The 25,145-nt window shown below is 44.7% G+C and overlaps 1 protein-coding gene across 3 annotated transcripts in view; it reads right to left on the reverse strand.

The window, feature by feature from the left end:
- Window positions 1–25,145, reverse strand: part of LOC143982712 (ras and Rab interactor 3-like) — a 76,278-nt gene that overhangs the window by 16,461 nt on the left and 34,672 nt on the right. For 2 of the 3 annotated variants that reach the window (XM_077481668.1, XM_077481666.1), the window contains exons 2-3: window positions 2,436–2,716; window positions 800–1,603 (exon numbers count right to left, since the gene is read on the reverse strand). In XM_077481668.1, the coding sequence (XP_077337794.1) occupies window positions 800–1,603; window positions 2,436–2,664 (1,033 nt within the window). In that variant the 5' untranslated portion in view covers window positions 2,665–2,716. Of the gene's footprint in view, window positions 1–799; window positions 1,604–2,435; window positions 2,717–9,659; window positions 9,770–25,145 lie in introns of those variants that run through there. The other variant, XM_077481667.1, reaches the window with a different exon arrangement.

Genomic DNA, 25,145 nt, shown 5'->3' on the forward strand with positions numbered 1-25,145 from the left:
AGTGACGTCATCGCGGCTTCGCCGAATGACAGCGGCGGAGCTGCGAGACGCCACCAACAAGATGGATGCGGCGGACTACAGGGGACAGCGGTGACTTCGCTGGCTCCTGTGTCAGGTAAGTGACACATAATGGACTACTATGCGATGCATAGTAGTCCATTATGCTTTGCCTTTGCAGGGAATGAAAGAGGAAGTAAACTCATCAGGGTTTACTTCCTCTTTAAAATTACTGTAAAATTATGCACTGTCACTGTAATAATGACACTGGCAGGGAAGGGGTTAGCATCTAGGGCGATCAAAGGGTTATATGTGTGCCTAACCAGTGTTCATCTGTTTACTGTAAGGCGCTTTTACTAAGGGATGTAACAGTTTTTATTCCCTGCTTTGCAGGGAAACAAAAACCCCCACATCCCCACTGATAGAACAGAGCTCTGCATTGTTTACATATGCAGATCTCTGTCCTGTTGACCTCCTCACCGATAAGCAGGTGCTTGCAGACATCCATTGGCCGGAACCCACCAATCGGCTTGTTGTGTGTCTAATTACAGCACAGCCGGTACGTGCGCATGTCCCCTAGCCAGAAATCCTGGATCGCGTACTAGGTACACAATCCAGCACAGGAGGGCCACATTGCCATTGTATAACAGCATTATGCGATCGGAAAGTGGATAAGGTGAAGCTAGTTGTCCACTGTTGTTTTCCCTCTGCTGTTTTACTATATGGCATGTCATTAACTTATTTCAGGTAACTAATTTCATAATTTTTTTTAACACACTAGTAAAGAGTGTATATGTCATACCAATTTTGGATTCTTCAATCTCTTGACGTTCCAGAATTTCCAAAGTTTCATTGCTCTCCAGCAGATAATTCATCAAATTGGTAAGCAGTTGACGTATAGCCTGTAGCATCTCTGTAGACGAATTATACACAACAGACCGTTTTTGTAGTTGGACCATAAATGTTTGAAAGGTTTCACCCAGGTAGGATGATGTGTCTTCTGCCAGTTGTTTTATTCTATTTCCCAGGTGTTTCTCTGGGGAAATAAGGCCAGTTAGTGCAGTGCTAACTGCTAGTAGACTATGTCTGACTATATCTCCAAGTCCATGTGACTGATGTTTCTTTGGCCTTAAGGAGTTACCCTCTCCATCTTCTTCAACACTACTTATGGATACGGAATCCAACTCTGGTAGAGGAGGGAGAAGGAAACTGTCAGAGGAACGTTGAGAAGTGTCTGAATTCATTTTCTTCAAAGCGGCTTTTAAAACATGCTCCTCTTCGATCCAGGATACTCTGTGTGGAAACTGAGCACATTTCTTTTCCTTTGACAACCTTAGTGTTGTGTTCCTATAATTGAAATCATTACCCAAAGTTTGTGTTTTATTTAATTCTATCATGCTTTGTACTCTCTTTTCAGTATGTACACGTATTACAGATTTTCTGTGCAGCTTTGGAGTACTGGGTTTTGAATCTGCAGTTTCTTGACTCACGCAGCAATCCTTTAAGTGTTGATTGTAATTAATTAAAACATTAGGATCCTCCATACATAATTCTTCACAAATGTCTGGTGGCTTGTTTGGGCTGCAAACATCATTGTCATGTATATCTGCAGACATAATGTAACACTGAGAATAAACACTTATTCTTACATCACAGGAGATACAGTTTAACATTAACGCTAAGCAAAGTTCTGATTGTGCTAATAATTCATTTTCAAGTTTAGGGCTATATCAATGTTTCTTGTAAAGTGTTGTATAAATAGAGTTATAAATCGATCATGACTGAATAATACAATAACATTTATCATGTTGTATTATATTCTATGACAGTGATGGCGAACCTTGGCACCCCAGATGTTTTGGAACCACATTTCCCATGATGCTCCACTACACTGCAGAGTGCCAGAGCATCATGGGAATTGTAGTTTCAAAACAGCTGGGGTGCCAAAGTTCGCCATCACTGTTCTATGATGACGATTATATTAAAAACCTCTCACAGATATTTAGCTTGTACGGCTGGGCCTGGGCCTTGTAGTGTCTATCCACAGGCACTCATGATACTTCTACTACTGGCTATAAAACCCTGCCAGGTATTTTGTTTTAAATCTGTTCCTTTGGGAATTATCTTCACTTCATGTCTCAAAGACACAACACGATAAAAGAGGACCTATCTCCAAAATAAGGGAAATCAACCCATAGATGGTCATCACTAGAACTGGTGTCTCCATTTGAAGACTTGCCCACTATTTTGTTTTTTGGTGATACCAGGACATTCAGAGAGGATGAATTTCCCCAAAGGGGATATAAACAGCTACGAAAAGCTAACAGAGGTTTTAACCCTTTAACCCTTTTGTACCATATCCAACCCTAAAAAAGTTTTTTGCTTTAGATACACTTTATTACTAATTACAATATTTTTTAGACATGGGTCTCATTCACCTTCCAGAGCAGGTCCAATTCTAATATCTTCATGCTCTTGTTCAATCCTCCACAGTACACTCTTTCTTTTCTCCTTTTCTTGGGTTTGTGAATTATGTGTAAGCCAATTGTCTCCATGTTCATGCAAAAACAGTGGATTGATGATACAGAGGGCTCCATTTTCAGACGTTACTTGTATCGAACAGTAATGTTGTGCCGACTTGTTGCTTTGTGGTAGATCCAGTTTCATTCTTTAAAAGGGGAAATCCAGTAGGGAAAGCATATACACTTCCAAAGAATCCCTGAGTAAAATAGAGACAAAATTACATTTTTGCACAAAGGTTAGACACATCTGTCAGTATTTTAAAGAGCTTAAATTATGACAATACACCAGTCGCACCTATATATATTTTTTAGATCAGATTGTTTTTATGGAGTTTTTTCGTTTTAAATACACAGCCGCACTAGCAGTACTTTCCACGTAACAAACCAAGAAAAGTATTAGTCACAGCCATATTTAGAAAAAATCTTACAATTTGCCTAAATACCACCACTATGGGAATCTATAATTTTAGAGTTCACTAGCTAGAATAGGGAATTTTGAAGTAAAGCCTATATAATACCATGATAAATATCACACATTCATTGTTTCTGGACAGCAAATAAAATCTAATTTAAAGAATACCATACCCCAAAGTGATCAGTCAGCTTGCATTGGTCAGATCACTGTGCCATATATACCTAGATGTGTGTGTTGCAATGCTTGTTGATGCACATTTTTATACACATCATGCATGTTTTGGTTGGGCACCCATTTATTTCTAATGGGCCCCCAATGCATATCCACACACTAAACAACATATATGGACCGCAATGCACCACAATGCATAGACTGGTATATGATGTGCTTTGTTGCAGTGCACTTTAAAAGGAGTGTATGCATGTCGACACACCAAGCAATGTCTTACATGGCAAGGAAATCAGTTTATTGATATTAAATTCAATTTTATTTTTTAACTGGATATAAATACATATTGTTTTTCTTTTTACTGAAACTGGACAGGCAGCTAATAATAACTGCTATAAAGGATATTGCTCTATTACTTCTGTTTTTACTAATGAAGCATTTTAGGGAAGTTCAGTATGACATAATTCCCTAATGTTGCTCTGCACAATGCAGAGGAAAATGCTCTGCACAATGCAGAGCACTATAATTTCATTTCACAGAAATATACATTATAATGTGTAATCAAGACATGAGATTGAGGAACATCTCTCCAAAGTGAGGGTGCAGCTGTCAGCATAACAAAGTATTCCCTCTAGAAGATTTATCCTTCATCCCTGTTCTGGTAGCAGCTCAAAGTTTGGATTTTTCTTCTATTTCAGTGTTAGGCCTCATGCACACGAGACGCAGTTAAACGCGTGTTCAGAGGCAGTTTGACACTTTTTTCAACTGCTCCTGAACTCATTCAATGTTATCCTATGTATCCATGCACACAGTCTCGTTTTTTGCCGTTTTTATGCAGTTGCGTTTAACCTCGTTTTTCCAGAAGCAAAAAAATGGGTTCAGACGCAAAAGTTTCCACGTTTCAGACGCAAAACGCGGCAAAACGCCGCTACCGCGTTTTGCCGCGTTTTCGTTTATAAGCGTTTTTAAAGGTGACCTTTTTTTACATTAAAAATCTCAAAAATGATTGCAAATGATGAAAAACCATTAGAAAAATATTTTAAACAATTGCAATTGCAAGTGGACAATCCACAACTTGTGGCAAGTGACATGGCAGGTGGCAAGTGACGTGGCAAGTGGACAATTCACAACTTGTGGCAAGTGACATGGCAGGTGGCAAGTGATGTGGCAAGTGGACAATCCACAACTTGTGGCAAGTGACGTGGTAGGTGAAGTGGCAAGTGACGTGGAAAGTGGACAATCCACAACTTGTGGCAGGTGACGTGGCAAGTGACCTGGCAGGTGACGCGGCAAGTGACCTGGCAGGTGACGTGGCAAGTGGAAAATCCACAACTTGTGGCAGGTGACTGGCATGTGACGTGGCAAGTGGACAATCCATAACTTGTGGCAGGTGACGTGGCAAGTGATGTGGCAAGTGGACAATCCGCTTGTGGCAGGGGACGTGGCAAGTGACGTGGCAAGTGGACAATCCACTTGTGGCAGGGGACGTGGCAAGTGACGTGGCAAGTGGACAATCCACAACTTGTGTCAGGTGTCGTGGCAAGTGACGTGGCAAGTGGACAATCCACAACTTGTGGCAGGTGATGTGGCAAGTGATGTGGCAAGTGGACAATCCACTTGTGGCAGGTGACGTGGCAGGGGACGTGGCAAGTGACGTGGCAAGTAGACAATCCACAACTTGTGGCAGGTGATGTGGAAAGTGATGTGGCAAGTGGACAATCCACAACTTATGGCAGGTGATGTGGCTAGTGACGTCGCAAGTGGACAATCCACAACTTGTGGCAGGTGACGTGGCAGGTGATGTGGAAAGTGCTGTGGCAAGTGGACAATCCACAACTTGTGGCAGGTGATGTGGCTGGTGACGTGGCAAGTGGACAATCCACAACTTGTGGCAGGTGGCATGGCAGGTGACGTGGAAAGTGGACAATCCACATCTTGTGGCAAGTGACGTGGCAGGTGATGTGGCAAGTGACATGGCAAGTGGACAATCCACAACTTGTGGCAGGTGACGTGGCAGGTGATGTGGCAAGTGACGTGGCAGGTGATGTGACATGTGGACAATCCACATCTTGTGGCAAGTGACGTGGCAGCTGACGTGGCAAGTGGACAATCCAAAACTTGTGGCAGGTGACGTGGCAAGTGACGTGGCAGGTGACGTGGCAAGTGGACAATCCACAACTTGTGGCAGGTGACGTGGCAAGTGACGTGGCAGGTGATGTCGCAAGTCACGTGGCAAGTGGAAATCCACAACTTGTGGCAGGTGATGTGGCTGGTGACGTGGCAAGTGGACAATCCACAACTTGTGGCAGGTGGCATGGCAGGTGACATGGAAAGTGGACAATCCACATCTTGTGGCAAGTGACATGGCAGGTGATGTGGCAAGTGACGTGGCAAGTGGACAATCCACAACTTGTGGCAGGTGATGTGGCAAGTGACGTGGCAGGTGATGTGGCAAGTGGACAATCCCCAACTTGTGGCAGGTGACGTGGCAAGTGACGTGGCAAGTGGACAATCCAAAACTTGTGGCAGGTGACGTGGCAAGTGGACAATCCACAACTTGTGGCAAGTGACGTGGCAGGTGATGTGGCAAGTGGACAATCCACAACTTGTGGCAGGTGACATGGCAAGTGACGTGGCAGGTGATGTGGCAAGTGATGTGGCAAGTAGACAATCCACAACTTGTGGCAAGTGACGTGGCAGGTGATGTGGCAAGTCACGTGGCAAGTGGACAATCCACAACTTGTGGCAGGTGATGTGGCTGGTGACGTGGCAAGTGGACAATCCACAACTTGTGGCAAGTGGCATGGCAGGTGACGTGGAAAGTGGACAATCCACATCTCGTGGCAAGTGACGTGGCAGGTGATGTGGCAAGTGACGTGGCAAGTGGACAATCCACAACTTGTGGCAAGTGACATGGCAAGTGACGTGGCAAGTGGACAATCCAAAACTTGTGGCAGGTGACGTGGCAGGTGATTTGGCAAGTGGACAATCCACAACTTGTGGCAGGTGACGTGGCAGTTGGACAATCCACAACTTGTGGCAGATGACGTGGCAAGTGACGTGGCAAGTGAAGTGGCAAGTGGACAATCCACAACTTGTGGCAGGTGCCGTGGCAAGTGACACGCTAAATACAAGTACACTGCAGCTCTCACAGCTGCTGCTACTCACTCTGGTCTCACAAGATTGCTGATACAGTTAATAATACTGTTTTTTGAGCTGGGGCGGGTCTATGATGTTAGCTTAACTAAACGCTTCTAGACGCAAACGCGGTAAAACGCGGTAAAACGCAGCTAAATCGCAGTTTCTAAACGCCGGTTTCAGCTTTTAAAAACATGTGTCCAGCAGAGTTTGCATCTGCGTCTCATGTGCATGAAGCCTAAATGGTTACCAAGATAATTGGAGAGGATGAATCTCCAGAACAAGACAAAAAAAATCAATAAAAACTGGATAGAAGTTCTAACCCCTCATCACTCTATCCAAAATCAAAAAATTATTTTGAACCCAAATACACTTAAAGACTATGGGTGGCACAAACCAAGAAAGGAAGAAGCTCAAGCCATGACTTACTGGTCTAGGTGTACAATGCTATCCTTAGTACAAAGATAACCAGTGGGAGAATTGAAAAGTTAAGCTAACCACACATGGGCTTATTTTTTTGTGAAATATATCTCTGCTTATGAAAGAACTCACCTGGAGAACTAAAGCAAAGCATGCATGGATAACACTGCCTCATCCATGGTGAAATGGGAACAATAAATACATAGAAAAATCCGTAAAGGACATTAAAAGAAAGGTAGATCTTAGGGTCTAAAAAAACATTTCCAACATTGAAAATGATTATTACCAATTTCCTCTGACTACTTTGATCCTTGTCTGAGTAACATCTTTAGTATGAATAATAGGAACAAATGTCTGTTAAGCTGGCCATACACCAAATTTCAGCCAATTCAGCCAAAGTTGCTGTGTGAAAAAATGTAAGCTGAATGCATATGCATCAAATCAGATGCAGACAAAGTTTGTGTATCCTCACAAATGCAGGTTCCAACTGTCAATACAATAGCTGGCACTGCCCATGCTGTTTAGAATTTATGGAGGAATCAAGTGAGCTGAACGAGAGAACTTTTTACAGGTTTAAGCAACTTTGGAAGTGTGCTTTCAGAACAAAATGCTTTTAAAAAGGCCTGGATTATTTCCTAAATTTACAGTACATACTATAACTGGATACTAACATTTACAGGTAAAGTTGGTCTAGGGAATAGCCGATTGCCTCTTGGGGGATCAGAAAGCAATTTTTCCCCCCACTGGAGCAAATTGGATCATGCTTTGCTGGGGTTTTTGCCGTCCTCTGGATCAACTGTGGGTAAAGGATTGTGTATATAAGATTGTATGATATGGTCTCGAGAGACGCTGCACGTTTTATCCCATTAAGTTTAAACCCGGTTGTTCAAAGTGTTAAGGCTAAGTTGAAAGCCTGGGAGAACCTCCCTTTATCCCTTTTAGGCCATAGAAATCTCATTAAAATGAAGATACTCCACAAATTTAATTATTTGTTTTCGTAATTCCCTGCAATGGATTCATCATTCCTTTTTTATGCAACTAAACAAACTGTTCTCTTCATTCCTTTGGGGCCCGAGCCTGCCTCAATTCAAATTATCCACCCTTATGCATTCTGAGTCGCAGGGAGATTGACATTTTCAGATTGTCCGAAATATTTTATTGCAGCCCAGCTGATCACAATGATTTGGTGGCTGGTACCAGATGCGTCAAACCCCGCAGTGCTCCTGGAGATGCCGATGGTCCACTTTGTGGAGGCACTGTCATATTTACTCCTCCGGGGACCCAAAGCTCCATGTGATTTAACTCACTCCATGCTCATGACCCTTTGGGCCTGGAACACAGGGCTGGCTCTTGAAAAATACCCACGATCTGCTGTTTCTCCGCACGATTCCCTGTGGAACAAGCTCATCCTGCCTCATTTTTATGCACTGCCTGAACCCAAGATATGGGCCGAGAACAAAATTAAATTAATTTCCGATCTAACCTCCGATAACTCCATATACTCGTTTGACCATCTAATGTCTCATATTAATGTTCCGTCTTCATACCTATTGTGGTATTTGCAGTTATCCCATGCTTTTAAAAGCCAACTACATCCCAACAAAACACAAGTGTTACAACCTCATCTGGAAAGGGTTGTGTGCTATGAATCCACAGAGAAACCTACCTCTGTCCTCTACACACATCTCCTCAGGGTCTCCTCCCCTGAACTGTCAGCGCTTCATCAACATTGGATGCATGATATTTCAGGGAGGACATGTGGGACTTTCCCTTTAAAATTCTTGTCTCACTAAGAGACTGTATTGTACAATACAAAATTGTCCATAGAGCATACATCAACCCCTTATAGGCTGCATACAATAGAGGCTGCCCAAGGAAATATGACAGAGGTCTAAATGACTAGCTGAACCATCCATGCAACATCTGCTTAAGTGGATAAGAGTTATTAGATAAGAGGTATTAGATAGGAATACATCCACCCCTTGATGGGGTTATTTCTGGTCCCCTCCTGATGTGCCTCTTCATTTACAGGTCAAGTTATTGGAGTTTCTCCTCTTGAGATTGAGTCAACTTCGCTATATGGTTATGCTGTGTCACGACATCTACTGTATGCAAGAATTGGCGATACCTTGCAATTGACCTCTTCTTGAGATGACCCCTGCTGAGACAGGCTACCATTGAGTAGCTGTTGTTGTATACGTTATATGTTTTATATGTATATAAAAAGATTTTGGAAAAAAAATCCAAAAGGGGGAGAACCCCTCATATTGCCCACAGCAGATGTACAAAACCAGAAACTTAAGTGAAAAGATCACACCAGTTTTTGAAGTATGAATTAAAAAACTATCATGTATTTTATTACTTCAGTATCAACCAAAAACGGAAATATCCACTTTAGAGTGACCCTTTAAAGCATGCCGATAATTTAAAAGAATAAGCATTAGGTCTGTGATATCTGAAGTGACTGATAGAACCATGCTTTCAATTAAACAAAGTATTTTAGCCCTTATTTTACATTTAGTTAATCATCCAAGAGTTGGTAATCAAGCTTTATGTTAATATAAGTTCAAACATTAATAAACCAAACCAGTTAATATGTTATCCTAAAAATTAGTGAAAATGAGCAAGATAACTTATAGAATAACACAATTTTATCAGAACAAAAATATATATAAAAAAAAAATAATTCATATGTTATACATATACATAAATTACATTTAATAAATAAAATAAGAGACCTCTAAAGGATTATGGATACATTGGCATTAGAGATCTGTATAACTATAAATTCTAATAGTATTATTTATATACCTATATATTTTCATACTTGTACATCCAAGAAGTACTAATTATCTTAAAGCTCTGCCAGATTTTCAGTTTTAGTTTCCTACCAGTTTGTCTCCAATCCTAACTATATAAAATAATAGAATTTAAAACTTCAGCATAAACCCTATAGCATTGATCACATTCTGTTGGCAAAAGTTGTATTCCACACTTACCCAACCTTCCTGCAATGTTGTGTCCTGATAAGTAAGACTAAGAGGTGACTTGACAAGTTAAAAAGGAGAACACTGTGTAATACTTTTTTTGTAAGACTTCCTACAAACGCTAACAGGAAGGGGTCAGTTTAGTAGGTCCATTTCCTCTCCTCCCTTTATTTCCTCTACAAAACGATGTACTTCTCTGTATAGCTTCACTCTACACTTTATGTCTAGCAGTACGTTCAAATGATAAATATAGCAAAGAGCCATTGGGTTTTTTTTTCAGTCAGTACCAGGGAAACAGGTTATACCTAAACTGTTAATTTTATTTAAAAGCATGTATTATATTAATTCGTACAGAATGTGAGATAGTTATTACATGCCTGCCAGTGGGTCTTATTTTGACAATCCAAACGCATTATTCAATTCAGACTGTCAAGGGTAATCTGTGTACAACATTTATCTAAGAACCTGTATACAAAGGGCATTTCCTGAATACTTCTGTAAAGGAAGTATGCCTGCATTGACAAGAACATAAAAGAAACCATAGTGAAGATATGTAATGCTTTACATTTCTGCTGTAAGCAACACAAAAGGAGATGAAAGTAATTATTCTGGCTGCATTGGCCACATAATCATTGCTTGTATTTTTTCATAATCAGTAAAAACAGGAATCTCATATTTACCTAATATCACAAAATTCTAAACCTGGTTAAAAAAAGGAAAGGATTGTGCAACACTGGGCAATGTTACTGAGCCCAGAAAGGAGCTGAGCAGTTGGGGGAAGCATGCCAACCAGAGAAGAGAGAAAGCTGGACTGTGCCAAGTAGGGATGAGCCGAACACCCCCCGGTTCGGTTCGCACCAGAACTTTCGAACGGACCCCGCGTTCGAAACGAACGTTAGAACCCCATTGAAGTCTATGGGACTCGAACGTTCGAAATGGAAAGTGCTAATTTTAACGGCTGATATGCAAGATACTGTCCTAAAAAGGGTTTGGGGACCTGACTCCTGCCTCAGGGGACATGGGTCAATGCAATAAAAAGTTTTAAAAGCGGCCGTTTTGGCGGGAACACTGATTTTAATGACGATTAAAGTGAAAAAAAAAAATGAAATATTCCTTTAAATATGGTGCCTGGGGGGTGTCTGTAGTATGCCTGTGAAGTGCCACGTGTTTCCCGTGTTTAGAACAGTCCCTGCACAAAATGACATTAAACGGAAATAACACCATTTAAAACTGCTTGCGGTTTTAATGTTATATCTGGTTCCTGCAATATGGTTGAAAATCATTCAGAAAAATGGCATGGGTAGCCCTCCCTGCCCATTACCAGCCTATTTGGGTCTTGTACGCATATTAAGGGGAACCCCGTACCCATATTAAAAAAAGGAAATGTGTGTGGCCCCCAGGCCCTATATACTCAGAACAGCAGTATACAGGTGGTGCAAACAAGACAGGGACTGTGTAGGTTTGTTGTGTTAAGTTGAATCTGTTTGTAATTTTCAACTGGTACATTTTTAAAGTGTAGCTCCAGTCAAAAAAACTATTTTTAAGCTTTTTGGAAAACATAGGGAAGGGTTATCACCCCTGTATAATTTGTTTTGTCGTCCATCTTTTTTCATCTCACTTGCTGTTGTCTCCTTCCGTTTGCAAGTAGGAGATGTTTGTAAATTGGATGTTTGAAAGTAGGGGCCTGCCCTATATGCTCTGCAGAAATGGCGGAACAAGGTGTTGGTTTTGCCACAACATTGTAAGCCCTCAAAGTGACTCTTGGTGGGCGCTGGAGCGCCCTGCTGTGAACGATTATATCAAGAATTGTAATTACATGCCATTGTTGAACAGTGGTAGAAAAATTGACCTTTGGTGGTTGTGGTGCTGGTGCCACAACACTATAAGTCCTCACCGTTACTCTGGGTGGGCACAGGAAGGGGCCCTCCTGTGAAATATTATATCAAGAATTGTAATTACATGTCCCTGTTAAACAGGGGCAGAAAAATTGGGCCTTAGGCACTGGTGCCATCACACTGCAACCTCTGCCATATACTCTAGTTTTATTGCAGGAATTAGCCCTGCTGCAAAGCATTGCATCAAAAATTGTACTTAAACGCCCCTGTTAAACAGGGGCAGAAAAATTGGGCCTTAGGCACTGGTGCCATCACACTGCAACCTCTGCCATATACTGTAGTTTTATTGCAGGAATTAGCCCTGCTGCAAAGCATTGCATCAAAAATTGTACTTAAACGCCCCTGTTAAACAGGGGCAGAAAAATTGGGCCTTAGGCACTGGTGCCATCACACTGCAACCTCTGCCATATACTCTAGTTTTATTGCAGGAATTAGCCCTGCTGCAAAGCATTGCATCAAAAATTGTACTTAAACGCCCCTGTTAAACAGGGGCAGAAAAATTGGGCCTTAGGCACTGGTGCCATCACACTGCAACCTCTGCCATATACTCTAGTTTTATTGCAGGAATTAGCCCTGCTGCAAAGCATTGCATCAAAAATTGTACTTAAACGCCCCTGTTAAACAGGGGCAGAAAAATTGGGCCTTAGGTACTGGTGCCATCACACTGCAACCTCTGCCATATACTGTAGTTTTATTGCAGGAATTAGCCCTGCTGCAAAGCATTGCATCAAAAATTGTACTCAAACGCCCCCGTTAAACAGGGGCAGAAAAATTGGGCCTTAGGCACTGGTGCCATCACACTGCAACCTCTGCCATATACTCTAGTTTTATTGCAGGAATTAGCCCTGCTGCAAAGCATTGCATCAAAAATTGTACTTAAAGAGGAAGTAAACCCTTCCAAACAACTTGGACCTATAGGTAAGCCTAGATTAAGGCTTACCTGTAGCTCCAAGCAATATCTCCTAAACCTATATGGTTTAGGAGATATTTGCCCGAAAATGGGCACCGCTGTCTACGGCGCATGCTCCGTAGACAGCGGCGCGCAGGCGCACTAAATGCGGCAAATCCAAGAATGGATTTGCCTAATTTGTCGACTCCCGTGTGCATGCGCGGGAGTGACGTCATCGCAGCTTCGCCGTATGGCAGCGGCGGAGCTGCGAGACGCGACTCCCGTGCGCATGCGCGGGAGTGACTTCATCGCGGCTGCGCCGCTGTGATTCGTCGGAGCTGCGAGACGCCACCAGCAACATGGATGCGGCGGACTACAGGGGACAGCGGCGACTTCGCTGGCTCCTGTGTCAGGTAAGTGACACATAATGAGCTACTATGCGATGCATAGTAGTCCATTATGCTTTACCTTTGCAGGGAAAAAAAAGAGGAAGTAAACCCATCAGGGTTTACTTCCTCTTTAAACGCCCCTGTTAAACAGGGGCAGAAAAATTGGGCTGCTGGCATCACCCAGAACCAAAAATGTTCTTCCAACATATCAGCGGAGGAGGGAGAGGATAGACAATCAACATAACAGGACAGTCACTCAGCATCAGCATAGGCAGTCTTGAAGGGATGTGGTATTTCAAAAAAAATTATTCGGTTACATCAGCTTCAGGTGCTTGGTAGCTGTGGGTGATCCAAGACTGATTCATCTTGATGAAGGTCAGTCGATCAACTGATTCGGTGGACAGGCGCACCCTGTGATCGGTAACGAAGCCACCAGCAGCACTGAAGGTGCGTTCCGAAAGAACGCTGGATGCAGGACAGGCCAGTAGCTCAATTGCATACTGTGCAAGCTCTGGCCAGTGATCCATCCTCAAGACCCAGTAAGCCAGAGGATTTTCAGTGGGAAAGGTGTCCAAGTCTGACCTTGCCCCTAGGTATTCCTGCACCATGTAAATTAGACGCTGGCGATGGGTGCTGGAACCAATCATACCTTGGGGCTGCGGACTAAAAAATTGTCTGAAAGCATCAGTCAGACGGCCACCTTCTCCACCGCTCCTTCTGACTGATGCCTCAGCAACACGTTGTCCAGGACCAGGAGTTTGTGACCTCCCAGTCTCTGGGAACGCGTTGCACAGAGCTTTCTGCAAGGCCTCCCGGAGATGTCTCATCCTCTGCTCCCTTTGCGATGGCAAGATAAGGTCGGCAACCTTACCCTTGTACTGTGGATCAAGGAGAGTGGCCAGCCAGTAATGGTCCCTCTCCTTGATCCGAAGAATACGAGGATCCTTCCGCAGGCTTTGCAGGATCAGGGAGGCCATGCAGCGTAGGTTAGCTGAGGCATTTGGTCCGGAGTCCTCTGGGTCACTAAGGACAACATGATCCGCAGCTACCTCCTCCCAGCCACGTACAAGTCCACGTGTTTCTTGGGACTGTAAATCATCCCTATAAGACTGCTGCTGCTGATGCTGAGTGCCAGCCTCCACCTCCATGCTGACACAATCATCCTCCTCCTCCTCTTCCTCCTCCTCACCCTCTTCCTGTGTGATGGGTGGCACAGCAGGAACACTGTCTGGATAAAGGGGGCCTTGAGAGGCAAAGAAGTCCTCCTCTTCCTGCCTCTGTTCTGCCTCAAGTGCCCTGTCCATTATTCCACGCAGCGTATGCTCCAAGAGGTGGACAAGAGGTACAGTGTCACTGATGCATGCACTGTCACTGCTCACCATCCTTGTGGCCTCCTCAAACGGTGACAGGACAGTGCATGCATCCCTGATCATGCCCCACTGGCGTGGTGAGAAAAAACCAAGCTCCCCTGACCCTGTCCTGGTGCCGTAGTCGCACAGGTACTCATTGATGGCCCTCTGCTGCGTGTGCAGCCGCTGCAGCATGGCCAATGTTGAGTTCCATCTGGTGGGCATGTCACATATAAGGCGGTTCTTGGGCAGGTTCAACTCCTTTTGGAGCTCAGCCAGCCGAGCACAGGCATTAAATGATCGGCGGAAATGCACACAGACTCTCCTGGCCTGTTTCAGGACATCCTGTAAGCCGGGGTACCTGCCCAAGAACCGCTGCACCACCAGGTTAAGGACGTGAGCTACACAGGGCACATGGGTCAGTTGTCCCTGTCGGAGGGCGGAGAGGAGGTTGGTGCCATTGTCGCAAACCACCATTCCTGGCTTAAGCTGGCGTGGCGTCAACCACCTCTCGGCCTGCCACTGCAGAGCTGACAAAACATCCGCCCCAGTGTGGCTCCTGTCTCCCAAACAAACCAGCGCAAGCACGGCATGGCATCGTTTTGCCTGCGTACTTGCGTAGCCCCTGCAACGCCTACGGAGCACCGCTGGTTCTGAGGACAGAGCACTGGAAGAGGCCATGGAGGAAGAAGAAGAGGAGGGGGTGGAGGAGAGAGGTGTGTCACAACCAATAGTAGCATTTTGGAGGCGTGGTGGCGGAACAACCTCCAACACTACTGCACCTTGTCCTGCATCCTTCCCAGCAGCCAGAAGAGTGACCCAATGGGCCGTGAAAGACAGGTAACGTCCCTGTCCATGCCTGCTGGACCATGAGTCAGCGGTAATATGCACCTTACCGCTGACCGCCCTGTCCAGCGAGGCAAGGACATTGCCTTCCACATGCCGGTAGAGAGCCGGAATCGCCTTCCGTGAGAAAAAGTGGCGTTTGGGGACCTGCCACTGAGGAACCGCACATTGTACAAACTCACGGAAGGGGGCCGAGTCTACCAACTGAAAAGGCAGCAGTTGAAGTGCTAGCAATTTAGCCAAGCTAGCATTCAACCGCTGGGCATGTGGATGGCTGGGAGTAAATTTCTTCCGCCGGTTCAGCAGCTGGGGCAGGGACATTTGCCTGCTATAATCGGACGTGGATGTACCACTAGCAGAGTTCCCGGAAGCACTTGGCTGTGACACACCTTATTCTACACCTTCATTCCTCTCAGAGCAGGTTTCAGAGAGGACTGAAGGTCTAGTGGGGTTGGAGATGCCAGCTGATGAGGAGCAAGGAGAGGTCCGCTTTGTTCTTTGGTGTGGGTCTTTGAGGTATGCTTGCCAACGAGCTGCATGGCAGGTCAACATATGTCTGGTCAAGCATGTGGTGCCCAAGCGGCTGATGTTTTGGCCACGTGAGATACGCTTGAGACATATGTTGCAAATAGCAGCGGTGCGATCTGATGCACTCGTCTCAAAAAAGGCCCACACCAAAGAACTTTTAGAATAACGTGCAGAGGAAGCGCTCTGCGCAGGCGGAGCTCTGCGGTGTGATTCAGTCGGTGTGCTGCCCCTAAGCTGGCCCCCGGAGGGCATCCTGCCTCGTTGGACATGTGCCTCCTCCTCCTCCTCCTCCTCCTCCCTCCTTCCAGGCACCCACGTGGAGTCAGTGCCCTCATCATCCCCTCCCTCTTCATCGCTGTAGCAAACCTGGCAGTATGCTGCAGCTTGTGGAACATGACTGCCAGATTGCTGTGCTTCTTGAGCATCCTCTCTCTCTGCGCTCACGCTACTGCCTTCCTCTAGCTGAGTGTCATCATCAGAGCCCACCAAACACTGGGCATCCTCCTGGAGCATGTACCCAACACTGTGCTCAAAGAGTTCAGGAGACTCCTCAGGAGGACGTGGTGGGTCTAGGGAAGGAGTCATTGATGATGACATTGAGAGGAGGGACGACGATGTGTTGGCAGCTGCTTTTCTACTACCCTGAGACTGGGTGAGAGAGGATGAGGAGGATGAAGAGGGCTTGGTCATCCACTCTACCAAGTCGTTGGCATGTTGCGGTTCAACATGTCCAGCTGCAGAAAAGAAGGACAAGCATGTCCCATGGCCACGTGCTGATGACAATGCACCGCGTCCACGACCAGCACTGTTGTCTCTAGACACAGAGCCTGCTTGCCCTCTTTTATCGGCTCGCGCCTGTCTGCCTCTCCTTGCTGGCCTTCCAGACATGGTAATGGCCTGAAGGGAGTTGGGTAAAACAGTAGTTGGGTAGTTTATATTGTGCTGGAGGCACACAACACCCACTAACTCCTGCAGATGCCTTTTTTATAGAACAGCAGAGTTAAAGGGGTATATACAGATGTATACTGTGCTGTGCTGGAAGCACACACAACTTCCAATAACTCCTGCAGATGACAATCGGGCCCAAATAGAGAACAGCTATGTAGGTGGATTATAGCGGTATGTACTGGGTACAGAGCACGCACACAGCACGCACTATCTCCTGAGTGAAACTACTGACTGCAAGCTCTATTGTTAAAGATGGACCACTAGCTATATAGGTGAGGTGAATATCACGGTGTATACTGCGGTCAGGGCATGCAGACAATAACCAGAAAACAGCAGAGTTAAAGGGGTATATACAGATGTATACTGTGCTGTGCTGGAAGCACACACAACTTCCAATAACTCCTGCAGATGACAATCGGGCCCAAATAGAGAACAGCTATGTAGGTGGATTATAGCGGTATGTACTGGGTACAGAGCACGCACACAGCACGCACTATCTCCTGAGTGACACTACTGACTGCAAGCTCTATTGTTAAAGATGGACCACTAGCTATATAGGTGAGGTGAATATCACGGTGTATACTGCGGTCAGGGCACGCAGACAATAACCAGAAAACAGCAGAGTTAAAGGGGTATATACAGATGTATACTGTGCTGTGCTGGAAGCACACACAACTTCCTATAACTCCTGCAGATGACAATCGGGCCCAAATAGAGAACAGCTATGTAGGTGGATTATAGCGGTATGTACTGGGTACAGAGCACGCACACAGCACGCACTATCTCCTGAGTGACACTACTGACTGCAAGCTCTATTGTTAAAGATGGACCACTAGCTATATAGGTGAGGTGAATATCACGGTGTATACTGCGGTCAGGGCACGCAGACAATAACCAGAAAACAGCAGAGTTAAAGGGGTATATACAGCTGTATACTGTGCTGTGCTGGAAGCACACACAACTTCCAATAACTCCTGCAGATGACAATCGGGCTCAAATAGAGAACAGCTATGTAGGTGTATATAGTGGTATGTACTGGGTACAGAGCACGCAGACAGCACGCACTAACACTACTGACTGCAAGCTCTATTATTAAAGCTAGATCACTAGCTATATAGGTGAGGTGAATATAGTGGTGTATACTGCGGTCAGGGCACAGACAGTAACCACTACACAAGAGCAAGATAGTAAATCAGCCAAAAACGATTGGTGTGTAACTGTGTTGAAGGTACACAGAACACCCACTGCTTCAGACGCCAACACACTGCACGAGGCTGCCTTAATGGCGGCCTTATATAGTGTGGGGCGTGCACTACACAGCCTGAGCTATGATTGGCCACAGGCAGGATGCCTGTGGCCAACCATGGCTCTCCTCGCTGCTGGCGCTGCGATTGGCCAAGCATGCGGGGTCACAGTGCATGCTTGGCCAATCGTGAGACAGCAATGCATTGCGCCATCGCAGTGCATTGTGGGCCACACGAATTTTGCCGCGAACGGCCCAAACGTTCGGAATTCGGCGAACGCACGAACGACCGATGTTCGAGTCGAACATGCGTTCGACTCGAACACGAAGCTCATCCCTAGTGCCAAGATGTGCTATGCTCAGGGAGAGAGCAGGTTGCTGTGCTGGATGCTGGAACCAGGAGGCGATCCAGAGAGGGACTTTAACAATGCCAGCAACCAGAGATATCTGCATCCAGAATCGCTGTGAGAGTTGCCATCGCATCGGCTGCCATCGCATCGGCTGCCATCTGCAGTGCTGCTGAATAAGGGGGCCCCTACCATACAGAGCAATTGCTACCACTAGAGGACTGCCTAGAGAGGAATCTGGTGAGAGTATTTTTGACACATATTCCAGTTATAACCACCTGTTAACTCTTTCCCAGCCCAGACATATTAATGAGCTATTTCCTATCCACTGACATTCTTCATTTAGAGATTTATCACACCTGCTGCTGCATTCTTGGCCATTAGAACCATACATAGGCTGTTGGTACTCAGTAGAAAACTGACTCTGCTCTGCTTCCCACTTGACTCCTATTGCTGCATAACAATCTAATTCCTTTTACCCCAGCTGCTTCCATGAGTGGGCTTGCTCCACTCTTCGCATATGCTGAAATACAGGTGTCTCATATCTACTGAACCCAATCTGTATAATGTATACTGCTATTTAATGCTACTCTTTGAGTCATTGTCTTGTATACACACCAGCAGTTTTAAAGGGCCCCAACTTAGCCTGCATAAACTCTTTACAAAAGACTTGCCTAGATGCTCTATTCCTTAGGGGAAGAACTGGTTTTGTATTACAGAGTTAAATTTTTAAGGCTTATGCCTAGCCCCTTTGTTTTAGAGCTTTCAAATCTCTTAGCCTGAACCACCACTTTGTAATCTTTTCAGGTCACTTGCTGTACTTCTCATGTGCAGAGCTACCATTTACACTCCTTAAATTACAGTGTACGGTGGGGTCTGACCCTAGAGGTACCTTAGGGGGGTATATTGTACCCTTTGCTGTTGTGTTTATCAAATGTAGCAGGAACCTGTAGTGGCTGCTGAGTGTTGTGACTCCGTCTGTCACACTGCCCAGCCAGGCACACAGTTCTCATTCACCCTCAGGCAGAAAACCGGTCCATAAACTTTGTATTTTTATTGAGGGGAATAAACTTGGATGGGGATGGGAATCATGAGATGTCCAGTCGATTAGGAAACAATTCAGGGACTTGAGACTATATACAACTCCAGCATATACACCTCCTCTCTTCTCTCCAGCACATCGCTTGCTTGCAGACTATCTCTCCTTAACACCTCCAGCACATCACTTGCTTTCACTTCCCGGACCAGCTAGCACTGATTTGCAGGCCTGAAACTGGTTCAGCCAGGTCTAAAGTAAATGCCAGTCCCAGTGCCAGCTGTCCTCATGGCTACTGCTTCCATTATCACCTCTTCAGGCCCTGCCAGCCCTCCTGGCTACAGCTGCCTCTCTGCACTGCCCAAGCCACCACAGTCCACTCCACTGGCTCTGTACCCATCCCAGACTGCCATCTCCCAGTCCCCTCAGGCGTGCCTCCCCAGTCCTCTCCCGACTGTGTGTCACTCACAAGCCCTCTTGGCTGTGACCTGTTGTTCCTCTCCTGGAGACTTTACCTGGCAGTGCTCTCCAGCTGTCCTCTCGTGCTCCTGTGCCACCTTCTTCAGGCCACCTTCATGTGTCATGAGAAGTGTCCTGTCTGCACCTGAGCCCCAGGCTCAAGGTTACACCCCCCCCCCCCCCCAGACTGGGGAGCTCCCTCAAAGGCCAGGACAGCCTAGCACCCCATCTCCAGCTTCCACCCGAACAACTCCTCCCCAGCTGGGCTGACCCTGGGTATTTAAGGAGGCCTGCCCCTTAAATGCCTGTCCCTAAAATGGGGATTGGTTATGGAACCTCAGAGCACCCCAAGCAGCTCCACCTTACTTTCCAGAAAACATTAGAACATTCTGGAAAGAAGTGGGAGGTCTTGGTGAAGCTGCCTGTGAGTCACCCAGCTCTGCTCTGAGTCACTCCCAACCCAGATCAAAACACACCCGGGCTTGTCTGCCAGCCAAGCCTGGAAAAATACCTACTCTCACAAAAAAACATAGCACTATACTTCTAGCACACTAGAGGGTACATTTATGTGTACTGATTTTTATGTACTAATCTGTTTCGTTATATTTTGTGTCTTTAACCTGCCAATACAGTCCGATTATCTTTTTAAAGGATGGTATTTATAATTCTTGTACATCTGCCAGGTGTTGCCCCACAAGGTATTCTGGCAGTGTCAGCAAGGGCATAGGGCTAGACAAGAGAGTAGAGGATCCAAAGCTACCAGTGGCTACTGTGGGGATAGCGCTACACTAGAAAAAAGTAGTCCTAGCTGGGGTGTTATTCAGAGTGCTAAAAGTTTTGTGCCTACTGCCTCCAGTGATCCAGCCCTGGGTGACAGCACAGTTTTTTGGTCAGTACAAAAAAGATCAAATAAAAATAAGGACTGTATTTATCCAATAGCAACCTGCGGCAGGTCTGATGGATACAAGATCCAAGGGGTGATAGGCATTCAAGAGTAAGAGTAGTAAAGGGAAAAAGACAGTCATTCAAAGTGCTCACTCTGTTACCATGTTTCCCCAAAAATAAGCCAGAGTCTTATAATAATTTTGGCTACAAAAAGCATACTAGGCTAATGTCTTGTACACACTGTCGGACATTCCAACAACAAAATCCGTTAGATTTTTTTCTGACGGATTTTGGCCCAAACTTGTCTTGCACACACACACGGAAAATCAGATAGTTTAGAACGCGGTGACGTAGAATACGTAAGACGGGACTATAAAGAGGGCAGTAGCCAAAAGATTTAGTCTCATAATTTATTCTGAGCATGCGTGGCACTTTTTCCATCAGAATAGTCTATACACAATCGGAATTTAAACGATCGGATTTTGTTGTCGGAAAATTTTTGATCCTGCTCTCAAACTTTGTGTGTGAGAAATTCCAACGAAAAAAGTCCAATGGAGCCCACACACGATCGGATTTTCCTACAACAAGATACGATCGCATATTTTCCTTTGGAAAGTCTGACAGGGCATTATTTTCAGGGAATGTCTTATTTATTTACGGTATGTACAAAAAAGTTCCTGTGTCCCATATTCTCTCACCTCTCTCCCTTTCTCCCTGTCATCTCAGGTGTCAGCATTATGAAATTCTGTATTCCAAAAAATAAACCTTAGTTAAAGTCCTTGTAAAATCATATAATCCTATCTGTAAAAAGATGATACAATGTGCAGTGTGTCTCCTTGTGTAATTATATTGTGTAAAACACCTTATTTACAGTGCCACTGGGCACTCGCATGATCCGCAGGAGCTTTTCTTCCCTGCTTTGAATACTGAAGAAGGAAGAGCTGATATCCCCACGGATGTCAGCTCACTCCAAGCACTCCAGAGGATGGGGCTTCTGATGTTAGCCAGGAGGAGAGGAGAAGAGCTCTGGTGGGTCACGTGAGTGCCCAGCGATGCTGTAAATAAGGTATTTTCCACAATGTGTATATATATACACACACACATACATGTACACATAAGTATAAAATTATACCCTCGATTAGTGAATAAAATTATAATTAAAAAAACAACAGTTGTGCACTATAACCCAGATATTGGGCACAAAATTAAATCCAAAATGTAAAGTGCAGCATTAGAACAAAGCTGTGCAATTCATAATAACACAAAGCATGTGAATAGGGAAGATTTGATTTAAATCAGTGACACAACAAGGTCGGCTCGGTGTGAAAGCCCTCTAATAGTGTGAGGCTCTGTACAGACATACTCCTGATAGCCTCACTTTGTAAGCTGTGCTGTATGTTACATACTGTACATTGGACCAGGAGCTGACTGACCATTGGGGCACTCGGACAATGCTCGAGGGCCCCATGCCACTAGGGGGCCCCATCAGGGTTGCCAGCCTCAATAAAACCAAGGACAGTATGTCAAAATCTGTGTTTTTAAAAAAATCCCAAGATTATAGCTACCCCGCCTCTCTGGTACCTTTTCAGTGTGTGTATGTGTATTCTGTGTGTGTATACTGTATGTGTGTGTGTTTATATACTGTGTGGCCCCATAATCTCCTATTGCCCGGGGGCCCCATGAGATGTCAGTCCACCCCTGCATTGGACCATTCTGTTCTGTATGTAGTACTGCACAAATATATATTCCCAACCACTGCACATTGTATGCCATGTCATTACATAGTCCTGATGACTGCACTCTGTAAGCTGTGCTGTACATTACATAGTCCTGAACAATGAATACTCTCTGCTCTGTTGTACTTGTAAGCAGTGCTATACATACTCTTGACCAAAGTGTTTATAATCTCAACAGTTTCTGGTTGCTAAGCATTCCTCAGCTATTAAAATGTCTCCTAAAGACAGGTTCAGATACAAGGTGTTATACTATGTCTATGTCTGAGTGCAGGAAATTACATATGGAATAGTTTCATTTTCTTAAAATGATACTTTGTCTTGTGGTTTATATGTATCTGTGAAATACTCACTTAGCACAGTAATGAAAGTGATACTAAAGCTCAAATCATTTTTTACCTTCATGCATTCCTTGCTAGTTTTCTTTTTCTCTGCCCCCCGATTCTTTGCATTAAGGTAAAAAAAAAGTTTTCTATTTCTTCAGCATATTTGGCAAGTACAGAATCACAGTATATATAAAATAATATGCAAAGTGGTTGGAGGGAAGCTTCAGAATGGCAAAGATGTTTTTATTACAAATTATGTGAGTAGACTGCAGTTCATTTTTAAAGTGAAACTTTAGTCAGAAAAAGCAATCTTGCTAGATCACTTCAGGTTGGATCTTTGCCAGGTATAACTATGTAAAACATTAAAAATAAGTACCTATTCTGTTTAAAATCCAGTAATACATGTTCTCACCCTGCTCTGCACATGCTCAGTTGTGCTTTTTTTTCAGCATTTGTAGAGGCCGATTTTCTGACAGCCTAAAGATTAAAGCGGAACTAAACCCATCGATTTCACAGTTTAAAAAAAAAAAGTTACCTTGCCAGCATGCCAGGAATGCTATCGGTCACATTTGCTTGTGTTCTCAACCAAACTGTCAAATCTATAAAAATGGCTGATGTCATAACTGATCACATGTGCAGCACCATGGCAGTTGCAGATTAAAAAGATGACAGCTTCCTTGGCTGAAAAGAATAGGGTTTAGTTCTGCTTTAAGTGCTGCTCAGGGCTCTGGGCTTGAACAAAATGTCAGCCTTCAGCAAGAAGAAATGGGAAAGAAATAGGAACAATGCTGGAAGCAATTTACAGCACGCACTAATTTTAGTTGCATAATGTGGAAAGCATGTTCCTTGCTAAATAACCTTATTTACATCAGTTGTCAGGAGTAAAGTTCTGCTTTAGGTTATATTTGTGCAGTGTATACTAACCAATATGCTCAGGTTCTGTTTAACTAGGACCTGCAAAATGCATACCACCCACTAAATGTTAACAACCATCACTTCTTTTGGGTTCTGCATACAACACTTTTCAGACACTGCCCTCCTAAAACTCACCAGCTAACTTGCAAAAACAATGGCCACTAATCCGTACTCATACTCTTAGCCCTTGTACACACGGTCGGACATTCCGATGGAAAATGTCCGATCGGACCGTGTTGGATAATCCGACCGTGTGTGGGCTTCATATCGGAATTTTTCCATCAGAATGTCCGACCAACAAAGTTTGAGAGCTGGATATAAAAATTTTCCGACAACATGATCCGATCGGACTTTGTCCGATCGTTTGTAGAGAATTCCGATCAGACAAAGTGCCACGCATGCTCAGATCAAATTCCTAGACCAAAGCTATTGGCTACTAGCCTGAACGTAGTCCCGTCGTAACGAAGTAATGTCATCACGTTACGAACAATCAGATTTTCCGTCAACTTTGTCCGACCGTGTGTATCCAACACCAGTTTCGGACAAAATTTGTCTGAAAAAATCTGACGGATTTTGTTGTCGGACCGTGTGTACAAGGGCTTAGACCTGTCTTTTGCTCCTGACACGGTTGACCACTAGCTCCAACTCTAAAATCTCCACTCCTTTGGCCTCCTAGCCTCTGCTCTTTTCTAGCTCTCCTCCTACCTATCTCAGTGTACCTTCAGTATCATCAACAACTTTGTCTCCTCCTCTCCTCTGCCTCCTTCCATAGGAGACCCCAAGGCATTGTCCCCAGACCTCTTTTATTCTCTATCTACCTCCTACCTGGATCAATTAATAACCTCCAATGGTTTCCAATCCCACATGCATGCTGATGACACCCAAATCTATCTCTCTACTCCTCAGAACACCTCTTTTATTTCCCCACGCATCACTAACTTACTAAATGACATATCTGCATGAATGTCACACCATTTCCACATACTCAATCTTTCCAAAACCAAGCTCATAATATTTCTTTCCCCCACGCCCCCTCCCCCAACTTCTCCATTAAGATCAACTGCTCTGCAATCAGCTACTTCCATTACATGTAATCCTGGATTCCATCCTCTCTTTTTAGCCCTCACTGTAAAAATCTTGTCATCTCCATCCCCACCACATTTTCAAAATTCTCTCCTATTTAACAACTGACACCACAAAATCTTCAAAATTCTAAATAGTATCTACAACATACAAAGCTATCCACAGCTCTGCCCCAATTTACATCATCAGTCTCATCTCAAAATATCACTTGTTACTAAACCCACAACAGTCTGTATATGCAGTAAAGATAGCTTGTTATATTCACTGTGGAACCCAAGTGGTTATTCTGTCTTCTCTGACCCTCCCCTTCTCCCACAGTCCCCAGTCCATCTCCTGATAGTATAGAGCATTGGGGGCACTCTGCACAAGCTTAGTTTGGTGTGTATTGCTAGAGATTTTTTTGTTTCTATGGGAGGGTGCATGTGATCGGCACAGAGCCAATCAGCGCTGTTCAAACAGAGGGTCGGGAGTCATGCACCCTTATATGACAGTCAGAGGAGAATGAAAACTCCTTCTATAAGCTTTAACAAGTGCTCAGCTGTAGTGATGGACGAACGTTTCGCCCGGCGGTCGTTTCGCGGCGAATTTCCGACTTTCGCCGTCCGCGGGTTCGAACGCCTTTTTCCG

This window comes from Lithobates pipiens, unplaced genomic scaffold (assembly GCF_037356315.1).
Source record: "Lithobates pipiens isolate NorthernLeopardFrog02 unplaced genomic scaffold, aLitPip1_a1.2 Scaffold_16, whole genome shotgun sequence".
In the NCBI taxonomy this organism is placed as follows: domain Eukaryota; kingdom Metazoa; phylum Chordata; class Amphibia; order Anura; family Ranidae; genus Lithobates; species Lithobates pipiens.